Source organism: Capricornis sumatraensis, chromosome 23, assembly GCF_032405125.1.
Source record: "Capricornis sumatraensis isolate serow.1 chromosome 23, serow.2, whole genome shotgun sequence".
Taxonomy (NCBI): domain Eukaryota; kingdom Metazoa; phylum Chordata; class Mammalia; order Artiodactyla; family Bovidae; genus Capricornis; species Capricornis sumatraensis.
The window spans coordinates 51,286,322-51,309,089 of NC_091091.1; the positions used below are offsets into that span (position 1 = coordinate 51,286,322).

Here is a 22,768-nt window from a genome sequence, read left to right on the forward strand (position 1 = left end):
TGCCCGTCGGGGGCCCCGGGAGCCACCGACGCTGCAGCCCAGCCACCCCCTCGGGGAGGGAGGGACGCACGGGGTGGCTCTGCTCCACACTGGGCCTTCCCAAGGCACCGTCCTCGTGGGCACGGAGCCCAGGGAGAGGGTCTCAGTCCGGCTGGGGAGAGGAGGCAGGAGCCGACACAAGAAGTCCCTCCCGGGGGAGCGGCCGAGCTGCCTCATGAAAGCCAGCGGACAGCAGGGACCTGAGAGGCTGAGCATCCACATGCAGTGAGCCTTTCCGAGGGGCCCTGGCGAAACCCAGGCTTCCAGGAGACCTCCAAGCGGCCACAGACACCCGCAGGGCCCACACGCAGGAGCAGAACAGAGCTCCGGAGCAGGCTGGGGTCCTGGGACGCCATCTGCCTCTAAGAACAAACCGAAGCCCTCGGCCTCTCGAGGGCCCCATCGTCCACACGCACCGTGAGGGGCCCGCTCAGAAACACACGCGACCCCGCAGCCCAGGAGGAAGAGAGGCCGCAGCACAGCCCCGCCGCAGTTACAGAAAACGGGCCGTAATGAAGCCAGAGGAACAGACAGACAGTGCGCGTGGACAGACCACCACAGTCAGACGGAGGCTGCCGAACAGTCTCCAGCACAGAAGAGCCCTGCCGCCAGCCGAGCAGGGGCCTGGGGGGCTGCTTCTGGGGGAGGGGGCCCCACAGGTGCAGTGGGCCTGGCAGGTGCGGCCTCACCTGGAAGGCCAGATATGCCTCTGACAGCAGCAGCCGCGCAGGCTGGTACAGCTCCATCTCCAGCAGGACTTCGGCCTTGAGGGTCCACAGCAGCGGGAAGGACGTTCCGTCCAGGCCCTTGCCCGTCTCTTCGTTTACCTTCAGGATCTGTAAGACGCGCAGGCCCATGGGGGCCGCGTTGGTGCAGAGCGGGCGCCGTTGGCGCAGCTGCCCGCTGGCCACACACGCCCGAGCCCAGTCCCTGCTCCAGGGCCCGTGGCCAGGCTGTCCTCTCGGGACACCCATCCCTGCTCCCACCAGGCCACCGAGCAGCGCTGGGTGCAGGGAACTCTGCCCACCCCGGAGTCCCAGCACCGCCCACCACAAAGCAAGCCCCAGGGACGGCACTGCCACCGTGACAAGTGACCCTGGAGCACACGTGGGCCTGTCATTTCCTTCATAGGCAAGCCCCTCGGGACAAGCCCACTGCGTGCGGCGAGGGCGGGGGCACTCAGGCCTCCCAGCTGCTCTGTGCCCACTGCGAGGGATCGCCCTTCCCTTCCCATTGGTGTGGGAGCTCCCACCCCCCACCAGCCACCCCCAGCCTGTCCTCTCTGAACCACAGCTCAGACCCTGCGGTCTCGTCTTCCCTGAGGGCTGGAGGGACAGGGACACGCCCCACCAGTCCCTGGATTTCCCAGGAGCCGGGAAGGAGGATCAGGAGGCCTCGGCCACTAGGATAGGTCCAAGCACAGTGGCTGGAGCTGGGCCTGTCGCCGCCCCCACTGGGCCAGGGGCCAAGCAGCTTCTGCAGAGCGACGCTACCTTATCCTGCGCTACAAGGGGCTTCATCTCTGCCTGTGGGGCCGAAGTGGGGGGCTCAGTCAGTGTTGGCAGACTTTCTTCTAATAGAGGCTCCTTAGTTTTCTCCTTTTTCAAGGCGATTTCTTTTCTGCAGCTAATATAAGTAAAACAAGCATTATGCCAAAGAAGAAATACAACGGCCAGCGCACTCGAAGATGTTCCACTTCGGTAGCAATCGAAGAAATACAAAATAGAAAGCCACAGCAGGCACCTATCCACTCACGTGTCTACACAGTTTGTTTTAAATTCCCCTCGCTCAGCAGCACCGATGACTTCTAGTTTTCCCCATGTGGCCCGTTCTCTCTCCCACACTGTAGGCTCATGAACCAGCTACTAATCTGACATCCCAACCTGGGTGTTTAACACGAATCTCAGGCTTTCTCCAGCCAGAACTCCAGCCCATCCACAAGGCAGGCCCTCCTTCCCTGCTGGGCACCAACCGCGGAGTCCCGCCAGCTCCTGCCTCCTGGGGGCCCTACCTTCCCCATGTGCCCGGGACACCACCTCCCTCAGCTCCGCCCCCCCAGACCCCGGCACCCGCCCCTCATCTACCACAGCCCTGTACATGGACATGGGACGCAGGAGGGCCAGTGAGTAATGACCTGCTCCTGGGCCCAGGATGCCCCCAACATCCTGTGATGGGAGATGGGTCCCGGGGCCCGAGGAGATGCAGCTGAGAGCAGGGCCGGCATGGAGCCCAGGCAGAGGGCGGGGGGGCCAGTGCTGCAGCAGGGGGGTCTGTGCCACATGGGGGGCCCAGGAGAGGGGCACCACAGCAGGGGGCCCTGCCGCAGTGGGGCAGGGGGCCCACACCACAGTGGGGGGCACACACTGGGGGGTGTCAGAGCAGGGGGCCCTGCCGCAGTGGAGGGGGGTCCCACACCACAGTGGGGGGCACACACTGGGGTGTCAGAGTAGAGGGCCCTGCCACAGTGGGGCAGGGGGCCCACACCACAGTGGGGGGCACACACTGGGGTGTCAGAGCAGGGGCCCCTGCCACACTAGGGGGTGTCAGAGCAGGGGCCCTGCCGCAGTGGAGGGGGGGGGCCCACACCACAGTGGGGGGCACACACTGGGGTGTCAGAGTAGAGGGCCCTGCCGCACTGGGGGTGGGGGCCCACACCACAGTGGGGGGCACACACTGGGGTGTCAGAGCAGGGGCCCCTGCCACACTGGGGGGTGTCAGAGCAGGGGCCCTGCCGCAGTGGGGGCGGGGGCCCGCACCACAGTGGGGGGCACACACTGGGGGCTGTCAGAGCAGGAGGCCCTGCCGCAGTGGGGGTGGGGGCCCGCACCACAGTGGGGGGCACACACTGGGGGGTGTCAGAGCAGGGGGCCCTGCCGCAGTGGGGGTGGGGGCCCGCACCACAGCGGGGGGGCACACACTGGGGGTGTCAGAGCAGGGGGCCCTGGCGCAGCGGGGGGCACACACTGGGGGGTCAGAGCAGGGGGCCCTGGTGCAGCGGGGGGCACACACTGGGGGGTCAGAGCAGGGGGCCCTGGCGCAGTGGGGGCAGGGGCCCGCACCACAGCGGGGGGCACACACTGGGGGTGTCAGAGCAGGGGGCCCTGGCGCAGCGGGGGGCACACACTGGGGTGTCAGAGCAGGGGGCCCTGCCGCAGTGGGGGGCGTCAGAGCAGGGGGCCCTGGCGCAGTGGGGGGCGTCAGAGCAGGGGGCCCTGCCGCAGTGGGGGGTGTCAGAGCAGGGGGCCCTGCCGCAGTGGAGGGGGGGGCCCACACCACAGCGGGAGGCACACACTGGGGGGTGTCAGAGTAGAGGGCCCTGCCGCAGTGGGGGAGGGGGCCCGCACCACAGCGGGGGGCACACACTGGGGGGTGTCAGAGCAGGGGCCCTGGCGCAGTGGGGGCGGGGGCCCGCACCAGCCACAGCGCCTCACCTGGCCTGCTCCACGTCGCAGATGTAGGCCTGGCCCACCACCTCCTCGTGGTACGTGGCTGCCTCCCTCAACCTCAACTCGGAACAAGCCAGGGCAAGTCTGGGGAGGAGAGGAGCGTCAGCCCTGAGTCAGGCTGCCCTGGGCTCAGGAGGCTCGACACAGATTGGCAAATGGAAAAAGAACAGGTAATTTGAGGATGTTTTCAATAATCTTTAAAGCTAAGCCTAGTTCCTTGGGGAAAATAAGAGGTGCCACCACCAGATTTCTCAACACGTTCACAGTCTCGGGGTCTCGGGGTCTCCTCCAGAGGTGGAGACAAGGCTGGCGGGGCTCTGACCCCATCACAACCTCAAGCCAACGAGCTGTGCTCTGCCTTCTGTGTGAAACACTCTTATTCTGAAATAATTTGAAGCTTCCAGAAAAGTTACACAAACACTATAAAGAATTACTGAGCATCTTTCATTGTCCAGGTTCTCTATCTACATATACAATAATATAAAAATTATACTAATATATATAAATTACTTTATATATAAATTTTATATATAGCTTAGGAGTGTGTGTAAATATACAAAATTATGTGTGTGTAATTACATAAAATTTTTATATGTATGTAATTTTTTTCCTGACCTATTTGAGAGTAGGTTGAGGACGCAATACTCCTTTATTCTGCTTATCCTACGTCAGCGTGTATTTCCTTGAAATAATGATACTCTCTTAAAAACCAGGTAGAAATTTAAAAATTAAAAATATTTTTATGTTTAAGTATTTTGATGTATTTGGCTTTACAAATCTTAGAGACTTTATTGTTTATATAAATAGTCAACCACAGAATTAATGTTTTAAGATCTGATTTGTCTCTATATTGCTTTGGGCAAATTTCTGCTTTAGCCATGTATATACGTCTCCCAGCTTCCCTGAAATACAGCAGGGGCACCCACCGGAGGTGGTAGAGATCCTTGAGGCTCTTGCTTTCAACCACGGAGGCTGCGATGAGCGCCCCCAGCTGCAGGGCCGGGACTGCCAGCTCGTGAAGGAACATCTTCTGCAGGGCCTCCACCAAGCGGTCCAGATAGTACAGGCTGTACGTCTGCGTCAAAACACAGCAAACACGCGAGGTCACACACACGGTGCGGAGGATTAGGCCCCGGCTCACAGGGCCTCCCCAGGACCTCTGTCCTTCGAGGGGCCACACGCGGGGTGCTGGACTCCCGAGTGCCGAGGGCGTCACGGATGTGCTCTCTGCCGCCTCCGCTCCGCCGTTAGCTGCACCTCGTCATGCGCAATTTCCTAGACTTTTCAGCACAAGCACAAGATCCTCACGAGAAAAATCTACCTGCTTTCACTCAAATTAGAGTCTTTGTTTTGTTTCTATATGTAGCCACCAACTGCTTTAAAATTAAGTATAGGCAGAGATGCACTAATACTTCTTATAATGTTGGACTAGGTTTGATAAAGCAATTATTCTTCAGTGGAAAATTTAAAAATACGGATGAGCGATTTAAAAAATCCGCTTAAAGCACTGAGGAGTGAACAACTCGGAAAAAATGACTGGGCCACGGCGCGCAAGCAGGTGGGTGTTCAGATGCGTGAACCCAGCGTGTCAGGGTCGTGTGACCTGGGGCATCGGCTGACGAAGAGGCAGTGGAGAGCCTGCTCGGCACCTCTGACTTTTCTCTGTCGGGTGGAGTCGAGGGCCCACTGAAGACTAATGCTCCGATCAGGTCCCCAAAGTCTGCGTCTGAGCCTTAAGGGCAATGAAGTACAAGCCCGGTCACATTCAAGCCCAGTGGTGTTTGGTTGGCCTGGAAAGCATGTGGCTTTTTGAGGGACCAATAACTGATAATTCCTGATGAGGCCGCTCAAGATAGGGGGTGGAGGGAGACAGAAATATTTATAGATTTAACAGACACTAGAAAGACAATAGCAGGATATTAAGAACAACATTATGCCAGTGAATCTTATATTTTATATTAACTGGAAACATCCTAGAAAAATACAACCCACCAAAATTACTACAAAAACAGAAATTTAAAAATCTAAAGGGTTCTGTAACTATTAAATAAAGTGGATCCATAATTTAATATCTTTCCAAATAGATCTAGGCCCGGAAGTCTTCACCAGGGAATTCTTCCAAACATTTAAGGAAAAAATAACAGCTAATTTTATACAAATTCTTCTCAAGAAGAGCTTAAAAAGGAACACTTTGGAATTGACTGAAAGGTCAGTGTGATGCTGTAAGAAAATATGGCACGTGCGTCTGGCCTTGCTCCTGGTTCATCACTGAGCACCTAGAACCCTCTCACTCCACCTGAGTTCACACCCTCGAGGGGACTCCTGGCCGTCCCTGCAGACCTTCAGGAGGCAGGCCGGCGGCCAGAGGGACCAACCACATGGCAGGACAGTGAGACCCTCGGCCCTTCCCCTGATACCTGGGGAGGAGAGGGGCTGGTGGTCAAGTTAGGGACCAACAGCCCACGAGAGGACCGGTCGTGCCCTGTCCTGGAACCAACGTGATCCCGCTACGGGACAGGCTTGGAGAGCTTCTGGGCTGATGAGCACGTCCACCTGCCAGGAGGGAGGGGCCTGGCGGGCCCCAGCTCCTCGGGGACAGACACACTCCCGAGTTTGGGACCCTCCACACCTGCCCTGCAGACCTCCTCGGGCTGTTTGTCTGTATCCATTACAACATCCTTTATAGCAGGCCAGCGTATCTGCTAAGTGAAGTTTCCCCAAGTCTGGGGGTCGTCGCAGCAAATATCAAACCTGGGGAGGACCCCGGGACCCTGGCTGGGGGCCACACTGACAGACATGCAGTGGCCTGGGGACCCGATGCCCATGGCGGGCGTCTGCCGGGGCAGGCCTCGAGGGAGGCCTGATCCCTGGGCCACACTGCCCCGGCGGTTAAGTGTCAGAGCCGAGTTCAGTGGGGTGGTCCCCTAGCTGGTGTCCACGGGGGCGCTGGGCACTGGCTGCCGTGTGGAGACCCAGGCGCGCGGGGTCAGAAGCACTGGGAGCAGAAAACAGCTTGGGGTCAGTGTAACTTCTCACCCCATCCTGACAAGCATGTAGTGAGAAAGGAAACCTGAACACCAACTTTTCTCAACAACATAGAGGCAAACACCCCAAACAAAACATTAGCCTGTTGAACCTGATGATAAATGAAATGAATAATACATCTCAACCAAGTTGAAGGAATGAAAGAGAAAAAAATTATCATTTGGATAGATAGAGAAAAATATTTAATAAGAATCTGTAGCTGTTTGTGGGGCTTCCCTTGTGGCTCAGCTGGTGAAGAATCTGCCTGCAACGCGGGAGACCTGGATTCGATCCCTGGCTTGGGAAGACCCCCTGGAGAAGGGAAAGGCCGCCCACTCCAGTGCTCTGGCCTGGAGAATTGCATGGACTGTGTAGACCGTGGGTTTGCAAAGAGTCAGACATGGCTGAGCGACTTTCACTTTCATAGTTGTTTAAGCAAATAGAAATAAAAGAACTCGCTTAACCAGTGAAGAGTGTTTATGAACACCCAACAGCATCAGTCACATGAGTCTTGCTAAGACCGGGAGGCCTCGCCACCTGTGGTGTTGAGCTGGAGGCAACCAGGCAAGCAAGGTGAGGCAAGGGAGCAGTGTAACGAGCCCAAGTTAGGGAAGACGTCTGCAGAGGAAGTGCAGCTTGTGCGTGCACACGTAAAATCCAAAGAGGCCACGGGTAAATTACCGAAATTATCTGGGAGACGAGACAGACACAGAGGAGAAGCCGTGTGCGCACAGAGGCACACGCCTGGGAGCCCAGCTGCTGGTGGAGGCAGGGAGGACCCTCCCGGGCACCAGGGGGGAGTGCGGCCTGCAGACCCCTCGACAGCAGCCCAAGCTTTGAAGCCATACCTCCGGAGCTGTGGGGAAGACCCTCCTGCTGCTTGGAGCACTCAGCAGCATCAGACGCCCTGGGGCGCAGCTGGACCACAGGCAGAGGGGTGTGGTCTGCTCGGGGAGCATGCGTGCAGCACAGGTGCCCGAGGAGGGGCCTGGGGAGGGCCCGGGGCCCGACACACTCTCTGGGCCCACAGAAAGTCCAGCAGGCAGGACGTGGGGACGCAGGCCTGGGGGAGAGGCGCTGGGTCCACTCACCGGCTTCTGGATAGTTGACGAGTTGATGGTAAAGTCGCTCTGATCCTATCTGAATACAGATATGACTTCTTCGGGGCAGGCATAGGAAGCCCACTCTTCGAGGCTTGAGGGCAAGTCTTCGAGGCATTTGCCAGGAGCAGGGCTCTGGAACTGCAAAGCAAGAAGCCAGGCTCTGCTTTGGGAGGTGGAGCTGGAGGCAGACACCCAGGGGGCCCCGTGGCAACGGAGGTCGTGAGCCCCGGGCAGGCAGCCCCTCTGGGGATGGGTGTGTGGTGGGCTCCCTGGAGACACCCAAGCCACAGACGACAGCTGACACCACTTCCCACAGCCACTCGGACCCTTGTGCCCTGGACACGGCCCCCCACCCCCCCGCCACACATCCCAGCTCAGCAGGGCTGCGGCAAGGAGGCAGGGTGTCTCCCGAGGGTCCAGTCCAGCAGGATGGCCAGGGTGGAGGCAGTCCCTCCAGCTGATGAAGTGACACGCACAGGGCCCCACGGGACGCAGAGAAAGGGCTGCCCTGCCCCGCACGGCCAGCGCTCCAGGAAAGCAGCTGATCACCAGGGCAAAGCCAGACCCTCCCGTGTCAGCCTCCTGACACTTGGGGCAGGGGCACTGAGGCCGCCCCACCTCCCAGGGCAGGAAAGCGGACAGACGAGCCAGGGTGCTCCTCGCCCTTCGAGGCCCAGCCGCTGGCCTAAGGACCCGCTCGGAGGGTGCAGTCACCTGCTTCGGATCCCTCCCCTTGTCCTTGTCCCTCTCCTTGTCTCTGATCTTGTCCTTGTCTCTGTCTCTGCTTTTCTCCTTCTCTTTTTTAGGCAACAACAAGTGCGAGCTTGCTACTGCTGAAATTCTACTTTCTGAAGAGGATTTTCCTGCTGTTGAGAAAGAAACCTGTGAAAAGAAATCCAAATTTGCCACGTTAATGTCTGACTGCAGCAGTGAAATTAAAAGATGCTTTCTCCTTGGAAGAAAAGCTATGACCAACTTAGACAGCATATTAAAAAGCAGAGACATTACTTTGCTGACAAAGGTCCATCTAGTCAAAACTATGGTTTTTCCAGTAGTTATGTATGCATGTGAGAGTTGGACCATAAAGAAAGCTGAGCACCGAAGAATTGATGCTTTTGAACTGTGGTGTTCAAGAAGACTCTTGAGAGTCCCTTGGACAAGGAGATCCAATCAGTCCACCCTAAAGGAAGTCAGTCCTGAATATTCATTGGAAGGACTGATGCTAAAGCTGAAGCTTCAATACTTTGGCCACCTGATGCAAAGAACTGACTCCTTGGAAAAGACTCTGAAGCTGGGAAAGATTGAAGGCAGAAGGGGATGACACAGAATGAGATGGTTGGATGGCATCACCGACTCAATGGACTGAGCTTGAGCAAGCTCCGGGGTGGTGGAGGACGGTCTACGGGGCAGCACAGAGTCTGACGTGACTGAACAGCAGTGACAGACGCGGGCTTCCCTCCCGCCATGCAGATCTGAGAGCAGGCTGAGGACCCCACGGCTGGGCGCGGCCAGGCCACGGGCACTCAGCGGACTTCCTCCAGGACTCTGGGCCTGCAGATATGCGTGGCTGACCCTTAAGAAGGGTTTGTCAGTTCCATAAAATGAGTTAATGTCTTTAATGAAGAACACACTCCAGTGACTTAATGGTTCTCCTAAAAGAACTGCAACTGCATGGGGGGGTAGGGGGCCTGGGGCATTTTGCAGACAAGGACGGCCTTCCTCGTCCTTCCCGATGCCAAATGCCCCGTTGTCCCATCACATGGCTGGGGGCGGGGGCCGAACTTGCCCCAAGAAGAGAGGCCTGTCCTGCCAACACTGTCCTGCTGGGGGTCACAGCCCAGGGAGGTTCCTGAGAAGACGAGGCCACCAGAAACTGCCCTGGGGGCCCTGTAGGCAGGTGGTAGGAAGGCGGCTATGTGAAGGGGTGCAGAGAAGACTCTGGAAGCCCAGGGGCAATGCGGTGGGAAAGCAGGGGTTGGGGGTGGTTGGGCAAAGGCGCTGGCCTGAGTCTTGCAGAGGAGTAAGCCCCCTTGAGTCTCCAGAGCAGGGGGCAGGGGGCACTGTGGAGGAGGGGAGGGACGTGGTCCCAGGAGAGACCAAGACCCCTGGGAGCACGGCAGGGGCCTCACCTGCCAGATGCGGTGCAGGAAGGCGTAGGCCTCGAGGCAGTAGTCCTGGTGGCCAGCGCCGCCTGGGGACACCACCAGGGCCAGCAGCGTGTAGGCGCGGGCCAGCGTCTCCAGCTGCCGCACGCTCTGCAGCTCCTGCAGGGAGGGGGGCCCCGGGTCCCCCGGGCCCTCCACGGCCCCCAGAGTGGACACCTGCTCGTCTGGAAGACAGGGCACTGCTGGCATCCCCACTGACTGGCCCAGGGCCCGCTGGCCCCCAGCCTGGGGCTGGTTCTCTTCCAGAGAGGGCAGCGCCCTCCTCCCAGGACTCAAGGTCGGCCTCAGGGACAGGCCTCCCAGGGCTCCCCCAGCCTGCCTGCAGGGACACTGGCCACATCCCAGGCTGGGGTAGAGGTCTGGGCTCTGGGGTCTACTTGGAGCCCCCTACCCACCATGCTTCCCTCTAGCTGGCTGAGCTGGGCGTGCGGACACACCCAGAAGGGGCTCGACACCAAGCGGACGAGCCCTTGAGCCTCTAGCTGATGCAGACAGGAGGCGGCCCCTCTCCCATCCTGAACTCTGCAGGTCTAGGAAGCGGCCGCCTTGGGGCTGGGAATGCTGGTCAGCGGCCCTGGGGCCCTCTGCTGCTCGGGGCACCATCCTCCTGGGGGGGGGCCGGGGGCGGGGCCTGCCCTCTAGTGACGGCGCTCGCGCTTGCCCCCGAGTGGGCACCCAGAGCAGCTGCTGAGCGGCCACCACCGCCTGACTGCCTCCCCGAAGCGAGCTCGGCTCAGTCCGTCAGCCGCCGCCCTCCCTCACGGCGCTGGGCTGGGCCGCTGGCGCACGGGCTCTAGTGGACGCGAGGATGGGCACCCAGCGAGCGCAGCGGGGCCCTAACCTGGGCAAGCCCGCAGGGAGCGTGCCCGGAAGGGGGATATGGGGACGGCGGTGCCCAGGAGCCCCCAGCGGCGGGTGGCCCGCCCCCAGCCGGAGGCGCGCCTCACCTGCGTCCTCCGCGCCCGTGGCCCCCACGCCGGCCGGCTCGGGGCCGCGCCCCACGGGGTGCATCCTCAGCAGGATGTCGATCGCCCACTTGAGGTGGAAGGCCACGTCTTCCAGAGGGAACTGCTTGGAGTACAGCCACTCGCTGAACTCCACGATGTAGCCCACCTTCTGCCACTGGCTTTCCGGCTTCTTCGGGATCCAACAGAAAAGGCTGGAACGCGCGGCAGCCGCGCGGCAACCGCAGAGCGCACCGCGGGCGTCGGGTTCCTCCCCCGCGAGAGCAGAGGGCGCCCAGCAGGCTCGGCCAGACCGCCACGGGCGACGAGCAGCAGGGCGGAAGGCTGGCGAGTGTCCCCGGCCTCCGCGCCCCGTGCACGCCCCACGGCCCACCCGGCAGGCCCCCGGCAGGCCCCCGGCAGGCTCCACGTGCCCCTCCTGCCCTCCCCCGGGGCAGTGGAGGCCTCAGCGGCTCCCTGCCGCGCTCTGACCTCCGCGCGGGGGCTCCTCTAGCACGTGGCCCACGGGGCGCGGAGAGCAGGGGAGGTGCTGCACCCGAGGCCTGCCGGCTCAGACCCAACACTGCTGATCACTCACTGCGGCAGGATGGCAGGCGCTGCCCTCCCGACCCCACCCCGAGGAGCCCGCCCATCCTCCACCTGCTGGGCCTCAGACTGGGCCCCACACCCGGCGCCTAGGAGGACGTGTGGCTGGAGAGGCAGGAGTCTGAGGGCAGGGGCAGGCACCCGGGTCGGGGGAACACAAGGGCGGGATGGACCAGCTTAGGACACTGTCTGACACTGGCACCTGGCGGGCGGGCGGGCTGGGGGCGGGCGGGCGGGCGGGCGGGCTGTTGCTGAACGGAGTATGCAAGCCCTGCAGGTCCTCCCCCTCATTAGCACGTGGGCAGACCGCGCGAGAGGGCGGCCTGGAAGCCAGGTGACACCTGACCATCAGCGCAGAGAAGGGCGCAGATGGGGCCTCAGAATGGCTGTGGTGGCCACTGGTGGCTTTGACAGGAGCTGTGCAAGGCAGGTGATGGGGGAAAGTGGCGTGGAAGGGAGAATGGTCATCGTTTCGACAGTGGAGCTGGGAAGACTGGGAGCCACAGACCAACAGACAGAGCAGGACCTCATGTCCCACCGGACGCAAGACTGGACTCCAGATGGAGCCAGGGCTTAGCCATGAGAGCTGCAGCCACGGCAGCCTTGCGGCAAAGGCGGAAAGCTTCAGGCCGAGGGTGGCAGTTCCGTTTGTCGGATACAAAGCTAAAAGTGCAAACTCCAGCAGCAGGGAAGATGCATTAACTGGACCTCGTCTCGATGATAGACTTTCGTGCTACAAATGACATCATCGAGAAAATGAGAAAGTAGCTGAAAAGACAACCTACGGAATGACAGAAAATACTTACAAATCATGTATCTGATGAGGGGCTTGTATCCAAAACACACAAAGAATATCTACAACCCAACAATAAGTAAACGCTGGGCTGGATGAAGCACAAGCTGGAATCAAGATTGCCGGGAGAAACATCAATAACCTCACATATGCAGATGACACCACCCTTATGGCAGAAAGTGAAGAAGAACTAAAGAGCCTCTTGATGAAAGTGAAAGAGGAGAGTGAAACAGTTGGCTTAATGCTCAACATTCAGAAGACTAAGATCATGGCATCTGGTCCCATCACTTCATGGCAAATAGATGGGGAAACAGTGGAAACAGTGCCTGACTTTATTTTGGTGGGCTCCAAAATCACTGCAGATGGTGACTGCAGCCATGAAATTAAAAGACGCTTACTCCTTGGAAGGAAAGTTATGACCAACCTAAACAGCATGTTAAAAAGCAGAGACATTACTTTGTCAACAAACGTCGGTCTAGTCAAGGCTATGGTTTTTCCAGTGGTCATGTATGGATGTGAGAGTTGGACTGTGAAGAAAGCTGAGCACCAAACAATTGATGCTTTTGAACTGTGGTGTTGGAGAAGACTTGAGAGTCCCTTGGACTGCAAGGAGATCCAACCAGTCCATCCTATAGGAAATCACTCCTAGGTGTTCATTGGAAGGACTGATGGTGAAGCTGAAACTCCAATATCTTTGTCATGCGAAGGGCTGACTCATTGGAAAAGACCCTGATGCTGGGAAAGACTGAAGGCAGGAGTAGAAGGGGACGGCAGAGGATGAGATGGTTGGATGGCATCACCAACTCAATGGACATGAGTTTGAGTAAACTCCAGGAGTTGGTGATGGACAAGGAGGCCTGGTGTGCTGTGGTTCATGGGGTCGCAGAGTTGGACACGACTGAGCGACTGAACTGAACTGAATAATAAGTGGACAGATGACCAAATTTAAAAATGTGCAAAGCATCTGACATTTCTCCAAAGACATGCAGATGGCCAGCAAGGGCATGAAAGGATGCTTGCTATTAGTTGCTAGGGAAATACAAGTCATACCAGGATTCAAGTAGTTAGAGAGTCATCACGTGACCTGGCAGTCCACTCCCAGGTATGTGCCCAAGAGAATAGCTGCACACGCATCTGTGCAAACTCCTGCACACGCATGTCACAGAGCTAGTAAGTGGAAGCAACACACAGGCCCGGGGCCACAATGTCCGTCCACAGGACGGAAGGCTGTCCAGCTGCTGGGAGCGAAGCCCTGATGTGTGCCTCCCCAGACGAGGCCCAGGGAGGGCGGCCGGATCCAGAGTACCTGCCGGCCTGTTCCCATCCTTGTGACCCTGGCTCCCTGGGGCTGGCAGGGAGGTGGGGAGGGACAGGGTGCCAACCGACCTGGGGGTTGGGGGTGCCGAAGTGTTCTAAAAAGGACTGAGACGGGGGCTGCACAGCCCTGCGAATTTATGAGAAGCTTGGCCAGCGGCGCCCACCTGGCCTCAGGAGCCCTGGCCTGGCTTCAGGAGGTGCAGGGGCGCCCATGGGCCCTTGTTGGGGAGCCAGGCCTCTGCTTGACCACAGGAGCCTGTGCTTAGACCCTTTCCTGGGGGACACCCCAACCTGAGAGTGCTCAAATCGGGGTGCCTGCCCTTCCCCAGATCTCCAAGTGCATCGAGAGGAGCCTGTGTCTTAGCTTCTGGGGGTGTGGGCTGTCCCCAAGGACCCCAAGCTCTGCAGAGCCCTGTGTCCTCCCTGACCCACTGGCCATCCCCCACCTCCCCCTCACACCCGCAGCCTCGCTAGGACCACGTCCCTCGGGCAGGAGGACGGCGTCTCAGGCCTGGCTCTGCCCCCTGCCCCACTCTCGTCCCGAGGTACCAGGCGCCTCCCCAGCCCAAGCACGGCCCCCAGCCGCGCCCCGCTGACCTGCAGGGCCTGGATGGCGTTGTGGTAGCAGGTCAGCTCGCCGTGCACGCTCTTGGAGTTGAGGGCCAGGCGCTGCCACATGTGGCCCAGGTACTCCTCGCTCTGGTCCCTGAACTTCTGGGTCTCCATCAGGAAGCTCTGGCCGAGCTTGGCCTTCACGGTGACCATGTGTTTGAAGATCAGGCTGAAGAAACGTCAGGGAGAAATTAATGCCTGAACTGAGCGGTAAAAGCCGCAAACATATAGAATGCACCGGAATGGACGTGTTTGTCCATGTTCCCACGTACAAAGAGAAAACAAAGCAAAAGCTGAGTATCTTGGAAATAGCGTGTTGCACTGTGTCTTGTTAATTTATCATTTGTGTATGTTGGGTGTTAAATCCTTTCTCTTCTTGTGCTGAGTTCTTAGGAGGGAAATAAAACCACCAGAGGAAAGAGGAGAGTGAGGGCTGTGGGGGGAGGTACCCTGGGGGCTGGGGAGGAGGCACCCTGGGGAGGGCTGTGGGGGGGAGGCACCCTGGGGGCTGGGGAGGAGGCACCCTGGGGAGGGCTGTGGGGTGGGCACCCTGGGGAGGGATGTGGCCGGGAGGCACCCTGGGGGGCTTCGGTGGGGGAGGCACCCTGGGGGACTGTGGGGTGGGCACCCTGGGGAGAGCTGTGGAGGGCACCCTGGTGGGCTGTGGGGGGCTCCCTGGGGCTGGGCACTCACAGGCGGTGCGCCGTCCGCGGCAGCACCTGCATGGCCTCGTCCAGCACCTTGAGGCCGCCCTCCCAGTCGCCCTGGTCAGCGTGGCTGTGGAAGAGCAGCCCGTAGAGCGCAGCCCGCAGTGGTAGGTCGTCCTCGGTCCCTGCGGTGGGAGGGGGTGCTCAGGGGGCCCTGGGAACACCAGGGTGCCGGGTGACGGTCCTGGGAGCGGGGCGCGAGCCGCTTGAGGAGACCCCACCCAGGCGTCCGCAGGACCAGGAGCCCCAGGAAGCACTGGGGACACGGCCGCCAAGGCACCTGCCTCAGAGCCGGGTGGCCGGCAGGACCGCGTGTGTGTCCGGCCACCACGCACTTGCAGTCTGATGCGCTTGCAGTCTGTGAGCCTCAGACACGTGCAGGGCTGCCCTGCAGGGCCAGCCTCGGGGCAAACGCTTCAGTCCTCTTGGGGGCGATGGCTCAGGGGTCCTCACGGCGACCCCTGCTCTGCTGTCCCCCTCCCCACACAGCCTCACCTCCACCAGGCGCCCCACTGCACCCTGCCTCTCCAGGCTTCCCCCAGCCCTGCAGGCCCAGGGTGGAGGCCGGAACCCAGATCTCATGCACCACTCACTCCAAACAGCACGGCGCTGCCTGGGCCTCAGCCCTAGTCAGCCAGCCAGCCAGCCAGCCAGTCCGGTCAGTCAGTCAGTTCAGTCAGCCAGCCAGTTCAGTCACTCAGTCGTGTCCAACTCTTTGCGACCCCATGGACTGCAGCACACCAGGCCTCCCTGTCCGTCACCAACTCCCAGAGCTTCTTCAAACTCATGTCCATCGAGTAGGTGATGCCATCCAACCATCTCATCCTCTGTCGTCCCCTTCTCCTCCTGCCTTCTATCTTTCCCAGCATCGGGGTCTTTTCCAATGAGTCAGCCCTTCACATCAGGTGGCCAAAGTATTGGAGTTTCAGCTTCACCATCAGTCCTTCCAATGAACACCCAGGACTGATCTCCTTTAGGATGGACTGGTTGGATCTCCTTGCAGTCTAAGGGACTCTCAAGAGTCTTCTCTAACACTACAACTCAAAAACATCAATTCTTCCGTGCTCAGCTTTGTTTATAGTCCAACTCTCACATCCATCCCTACATGACCACTGGAAAAACCATAGCTTTACTAGACGGACCTTTGTCAGCAAAGTAATGTCTCTGCTTTTTAATATGCTGTCTAGGTTGGTCACGGAGAAGGCAATGGCACCCCACTCCAGTACTCTTGCCTGGAAAATCCCATGGACGAAGGAGCCTGGTGGACTGCAGTCCATGGGGTCGCAGAGTCAGGCACGACTAAGCGACTTTACTTTCACTTTTCACTCTAATGCATTGGAGAAGGAAATGGCACCCCACTCCAGTGTTCTTGCCTGGAGAATCCCAGGGACGGGGGAGCCTGGTGGGCTGCCATCTATGGGGTCGCACAGAGTCGGACACGACTGAAGCGACTTAGCAGCAGCAGCAGCTAAGTTGGTCATAGCTTTTCTTCCAAAGAGCAAGCGTCTTTTAATTTCATGACTGCAGTCACCATCTGCAGTGATTTTGGAGCCCCCCAAAATTAAGTCTGCCACTGTTTCCATTGTTTCCCCATCTATTTGCCATGAACTGATAGGACCGGATGCCATGATCTTAGTTTTCTGAATGTTGAGTTTTCAGCCAACTTTTTCACTCTCCTCTTTCACTTTCATCAAGAGGCTCTTTAGTTCTTCACTTTCTGTCATAAGGGTGGTGTCACCTGCATATGTGAGGTTATTGATATTTCTCCCGGCAATCTTGATTCCAGCTTGTGCTTCCTCCAGTCCAGCGTTTCTCATGATGTACTCTGCATACAAGTTAAATAAGCAGGGTGACAATATAGAGCCTTGATGTACTCCTTTCCCAAGTTTGTACCAGTCTGTTACTCCATGTCCAGTTCTAATTAATGCTTCTTGACCTGCACACAGATTTCTCAGGAGGCAGGTCAGGTGGTCTGGTATTCCCATCTTTTTAAGAGTCATCCACAGTTTGTTGTGATCCACACAGTCAAAGGCTTTGGTGTAGTCAATAAAGCAATAAAGTGGCCTCAGCCCCACTGTCCATCAAAGCAGAGGCCCCACAGCCGGTCCCAGATGCTCAGGCTGTCCTGTTTTACATCAGTGACCATGTAGCCGTCTTTCCTGTGTTTGAATCACTATAGCAAAGGGGTGAACATGCCCAGGATCCTGCCGGCATGTCATCCAGCTACCGGCTAAGAGGACAGCAGCAACTCCCACCCCCCAGGCCCTGAGCTCCCCTTCCCCTCTGCCCCTCCCGTCAGTGCTGGGACGGAATTCACAGGAGCAGCTGGATTTAGGCTCATGATCAGATAAGCTGGTGGACATCTGACACGCAGGAACCATGTGGGTTCTCCTCACACCTCAGCCAGCGCAACGTGGAGCCACACGCTTGAGCCATAGGGCTCCTCACAGTCAGGCTATTTGTTACTGCAGCTCAGCAGCTCCTAACCTGACCAGTGCAACTACCCAGGCATCACAGACAGAAATGTACCATTTAGCTGCCAAGCTGGATGCAAATTCCTTCCCAGTGTTCACTCTTTAACTTCTTGCTTTTCTCATTATTCTCTCGTCATTTAAATTCTCACGTATCTGGAAGTGTGCCTTTTTGACCACTCTAAACTTTAGGAAGTAATCTTTCCTCAAAACACTGCTTTGCTCAATTCCAGTTTCTCGTTTTCCCTATGGTTTGAATTTTTACAGCTGCTAACACTGTAGCCATCGGATGCATATCTCAGCAATGGAGCACGGGGCGCCGGGTGCGCCAGGGGTACAGGCTCCCCACAGCCCGGCTCCTCGCAGGTCCCGAGTGTCTGGGCTGCCGTCTGCGTCCCCCCCGGCCGCACCAGCAAACAGTCCAAACTGCTGGGTCTAGAGCTCAGCTTAACGACTATATACAGGCACGCTCTCGTTCACTTGTTTAGATCAGAGTTTCTCTCTCACAGACTCTGCAGAGCCTGAGGGAGAGGCTGCTGCTCGAATCCACGTGTTCAGCCTTCCCAGTGTGTACCTCGGCCCCTGCGCTGACAAGGACGGGCGACTCTATGTTTTAGCAGATAGTCATCTTATCTTAGAAATAAATCATAGCGTATGTACTGTCTTAAGATCACTTTTTCCCGCAGAAATGTATCTCCACGTTTCTATGGCTATAGACGTGTGGGGTACCTGCCACAATAAGCCAGAGAGCAGCCCTCAGGGCTTGGTTTCCTTGTGAGCACAGCGGGGGTTCCTGGCTGTTTGCAGGGCCCGCTCCGTGCCCACCCTGTGTTCAGCGCTGGACTGGCACCACCTGTGCTCACAGCCGCGGCTGTGCCAGCTCTACAGAGGCTGCGGAAGCGTCTGAAGGCACGCGCACTTCCCGGCCCGCACGCGCACTTCCCGGCCCGCACGCGCACTTCCCGGCCCGCACGCGCACTTCCCGGCCCGCACGCGCACTTCCCGGCCCGCACACCTGGGAGGAAGCTCCCTTCCGTCATCCCTCCGCTTTGGAAGTCGGCTGCGGGCCACTGGTGCAGAAGCAGCGTTCCCCCTTTCTCCTGAGGTGAAAACAGATTAACGACACAGACGTCAAAGCCTCAATTTATTATTTCATCAGTTTGCTTTTCATTTGGCTCCATATCGAATTATGGAAATCACAGCTAACCCTCTGAAATACTAAGTCCCGAGAAGTGGGATCCCATTTTGCTCCAGTTCAAGGTTCACTGACTTAGAACCAAAGCACACACAGGCGCACACACACACGCACAGACTAGCCCCTCAACATAGCTTATGGCTTTTAATGACACAAAGCAGCCGAGGCAGCCTTACAGCTTTGAATCCACGGGATCAGCAGCACATCAGGAAAACTTAACGGGACACGATAAAAGCAGCGCTCAGGGGAAGATCACTGCTGCAAATGCCAGCTTTGAGAAAGAAGACGGACCTCAAGCCAACAATCTAACTTAAGGAATGTGGGGGAAAAGCTAAATCCCAAGGGGGGTGTGGTTATTAAATACAGAGCCCAGAAAATAACAGGAAAAACAACGCAAGGTCATCACAGCGGACAGACCTCTAGCCAGACCGACAGAGAAAGAAAGAAGGCCCGAGGAACCAAAACCAGAAACGGAGGGGGAAGCAACAGTCTCAGCCCTACAGTGACAGAAAGAACTGCCGTGTCAACAGCCCACCAATCAGTTAGCAATTCTATTCCAACAAACTAGACAACGTAAAAGAAACAGAGAGATCCCTCCAAACACTCAAATCGCCAAAGCTGACTCAGGAAGAAACAAAAAATTTCAACAAACTTCTAACAGTAAAGTCTGAATCAGTAATCAGAAACCTCCCAATAAAGAAAATTCTTCGACAAGACGGCTTCATGGGTGAATTCTACCTAACGTTTTGAAAAAGAACCACACTGACCCTTCTCAATTCTTCAAAAAACTGAAGAGGAGGGGATAGCTCTTAACTCCTTCTATGAGACCAGCATTACTTTGACAGGGGGTCCAGATAAAGACATCTCAAGAAAAGAGAATGATAGATGAATATCCTTTATGAATAGAGAGGCAGAAATTCTCAACAAAACACGCTGCCGAATCGCAAATTGAATCCAACAATACGGTAAAACACTATCCACCATGACCACGTGAGCCGCATCCCAGGAACACGGGGTAGTCCCACATAAAGAAGGCATCGTATTAACACAAGGGATAAAGGAGAAAGCCGCACAGTCATCTCAGCTGGTGGAGCAAAGGCGCTTGTCTGACAAAATCCAAAAAAAGTTCATCACGTCTCCCAGAAAACTAGGAGTAGGGGGAAACCCCTCAGCGCAATAAAGCTATGAGAAAGTCACCGCCAGCGCGGCGCTCAGTGCGGGCCACTGAAGCCGTCGCCTGGGCCACGACCGCCCTCCCACCTGCCGACGGGGCAGCGGGGAGGCTGCGCCGCGGGGCCCCAGACGCCTTCCCTCCCTCGGGGCCTCCCCGGGCCCTGGGCGGTCTGTGCCCCCAGCCTGCCTCCTCTCCGCTCGCATACTGGAGCCGCCCGCCTGCCCCGCCGGGGCCTCAGCGATGTCACTCCCCGCGCCCTCGCGGCTCCGCGGCGCCCGCCGCTCCCCAGGAGCAGGCAGGACGCGGGCGCGCCAGCACCTGCTTCCGGGCCTCCGTCTTGTTGATGATGCCGATGAGCCTCCGGGTGGCGCTCTTGCACTTCTTCCGGCTGCCGGCGGAGGACAGCAGCGGGAGCCAGGTGTTCCAGAAGTGCCGGGCGGCCAGCATCGCCAGGGCGCTGCTCCCTGCGATGCCTGCAAACCTGCGGGGAAGGCCTGGCCTCGACTGGCGCTGGGGGTGGAGGCCCAGGTCAGCTCCGCAGGGCCTGGACGGGCTCCTCCCGGGAGTCGTGCCGTGACCACGCACCGCCCTCCGCTCCCAGTTTCTTGGGCCCATCCCAGTTCAGCCGCTCATGCTGCCCGGGACCCTGGGGGTGGACTGGGGATCGCTGCACGGGGCAGGAGATGACCCTGGCCACAGGGCCCTCGGGGAGGGGCGGACCCTGGGGACAGTCCCCGCGGAGCACCATTCGCCGTGGTACCCAGCATCTCCACCCGCAGCGACTGGCCCTCGAGAGCCGAGGCGCACCTGGCGCTCTCGATGAAGGCCTTGGCGGCCGCCAGGCGCAGCTGCTTCCGCCCCTTGAGGTTCTCGATGATGCTCCTGCCCTGGATGCAGGCCACCGAGCTCAGCATCTCCGCCAGCAACTGAACCTCCACCCTGGAGACAGACAAGCGCCTTGGCTGGCAGGAGGCTCCACGGGGAGGAAGGTGCTGCAGAAGGGGAGAGCCCCAGGAGCCGCCTGGTGAGGGAGGATGCTGGGGGCGTCCGGAGTTAGCCGTGAACCTCCCAGAACCAGAACTAACCTCTGAGTCCAGCCAACCCGCAGAGCCATGAGACAGAATCACAATGTCTGAATGACTACTTTGTAGGATGTCTTGCAAGGCAATGTGAAAGGAAGGAGGCCCTGCCCCAGGTGAGGTCCCTGTCCCCAGTGCCGCGGAGCACGACTTGCTCAGCGGCCTTCGCTCTGCGCTGAGAACTGAGAGCCTACAGTTCAGCCTCTGCAACGGCAGGTGCCAGGAGCGCCCTCCTCTCAGCGGCTCGTGCACTCACAAGACGCGCATTCCTGCAGCTTGGCCTGGGGGCACCAGACTCACTCCAGGAGAAAAGCACTGGTTCCTGGGGAGACCCACCTCCCCATGGCCGGGACACCCCGAAGCCAGGGACCTGAATGCAGGAGCCGCCAGCCGGCCACCCTGTCCATCAGGAGTCCAGGGGAGAAAGAGGCTGCTCCTCGGCCTGCAGGGATCAGGGTCTGCAGGGCCCGGTCAAGTCCACTCTAGGGATGAATGGCAAGCTGGCTCCGTCCCCCGGGAGGTGGGGGAGAGCCCGCCCGAGTGGGCCTTGGCGTCCTGGAGACCTGAAGACCAGGACAGGGTCCTTGGGGAGAGTCTGTCAAGGACAGTTGGGTGACCTGCCACTGGAGGAGAATGTTGAAATCTACAGCTGTAATTGTGACTGTGTCTAATTCTTTGATTTTTGAAGCTCTGCCGTTGAGTATATACACACTTAGGATTTTACACTTTCTTGCTGATTGAACCTTTTCCCTGATCACACTTCCTACAGCCCCACCAGTGCTCTTATACCTGAGGCCAGCAGAGTCCATTTTCTGCCCCCTTAAACTATTCCTCCATGTCTTTGTATTTGGAGGGTCTCTCTTGAAAATGGCTTCCAGTTGGGTCTTGCTTTTTGTGTCCAGTGGGACAGCCTCTGCTTTCTCCCTGGAGTGCTGGTCTGCTCTCTTAACCCCTTTGCTGACGTCGTCAGGCGCAGGCTTCTGCCTTGCTGTCTTCCTTTTGTCCCGTGTGTCCTGTTTCTTTCCTCCCCCTTTTGGATTAATTGAATATTTTCAGTATCCAACTTTCTCTCTCCTTTGGGTTTTCCATTATAAGCCTGTGTTTTCTTCTGTTTGTAGTACTTGCCTAGTGATCACCTTCACGGATCAGTCTGGTTAACTGACGTCACGTCACTGCACGGATGACAGGAAGCCACCACACGCGTGTGTGTCCCTCAAGCCCACCCTCTGTGTAGCCACCGTCACACACTTTGCTTCCACATCTCTCAGTAATCTCATAGCACAATGTACGTTTGTTTTAAAACAGCGTGTGCCTTTTAAGGGCTTCCCAGGTGGTGCTGGTGGTAAAGAGCCTGCCTGCCAGTGCAGGAGGTGTAAGAGATGCGGGGTTGGTCCCTGGGTCGGGAGGATCCCCTGGAGGAGGGCATGGCAGCCCACCTCAGTCTTCTTGCCTGGAGAATCCCCATGGGCAGAGGAGCCTGGTGGGCTACAGTCCACGGGGTCACAGAGAGTCAGACACGACGGAGCGGCTGAGCACAGCACACAGTCCAGTGTCTTTTAAGGAACTGAAGGGGGAAGAGCTGTGCACACTCAGCTGCACGTCCGCCACTCAGGTGTTTGCCGCTGCTTCCTGAGCGGACTCTCCATCAGGGACCACCCCCCTTCAGGCAGGACAGCCTCCCGAGCACATGTGCTGCGCGTTGGCTCTTCTGGGGATGGAGTCCCTCAGTTTTAATTAATCTAAAATGTCTTGATTTTGCCTTCATTTACTGAAGACTATTTTTGGTGGACATAGAGTTCTAGATCAACCAGGCTTTTTCTTTCTTACCACTTGCAATGGGCCGCATGGCTCCCGATGAGAACTTGGACCTCATCCGTGTGTGGGATGTGTCTGCTTCCCTTCAGGGTTTTCCTGTCGCCTCTGAGTGTGTAGCCCAGCGATTTGACTACAATAAATACAGGTGCGGTTTCCTTTATATGCTGATCCTGCCTGGGGTTCACTGAAAATCCTGGATCTCTATGTTGATATCTTTAATTCAGTTTGAGACAATTTCCACCTTGCTCTCTGGCCTCTGACCTTCCAAGACCCCACCT

The 22,768-nt window shown here is 58.0% G+C and overlaps 1 protein-coding gene across 1 annotated transcript in view; it reads right to left on the minus strand.

The window, feature by feature from the left end:
• CFAP46 (cilia and flagella associated protein 46) overlaps positions 1 to 22,768 on the minus strand; it is a 102,315-nt gene that overhangs the window by 38,759 nt on the left and 40,788 nt on the right. Inside the window, 13 exon segments of the mRNA XM_068961379.1 lie at positions 729 to 875; positions 1,533 to 1,665; positions 3,471 to 3,569; positions 4,412 to 4,560; positions 7,601 to 7,750; positions 8,327 to 8,494; positions 9,742 to 9,941; positions 10,725 to 10,914; positions 14,035 to 14,218; positions 14,743 to 14,881; positions 18,243 to 18,327; positions 19,915 to 20,077; positions 20,404 to 20,535. Of these exon segments, the coding sequence (XP_068817480.1) occupies positions 729 to 875; positions 1,533 to 1,665; positions 3,471 to 3,569; positions 4,412 to 4,560; positions 7,601 to 7,750; positions 8,327 to 8,494; positions 9,742 to 9,941; positions 10,725 to 10,914; positions 14,035 to 14,218; positions 14,743 to 14,881; positions 18,243 to 18,327; positions 19,915 to 20,077; positions 20,404 to 20,535 (1,939 nt within the window).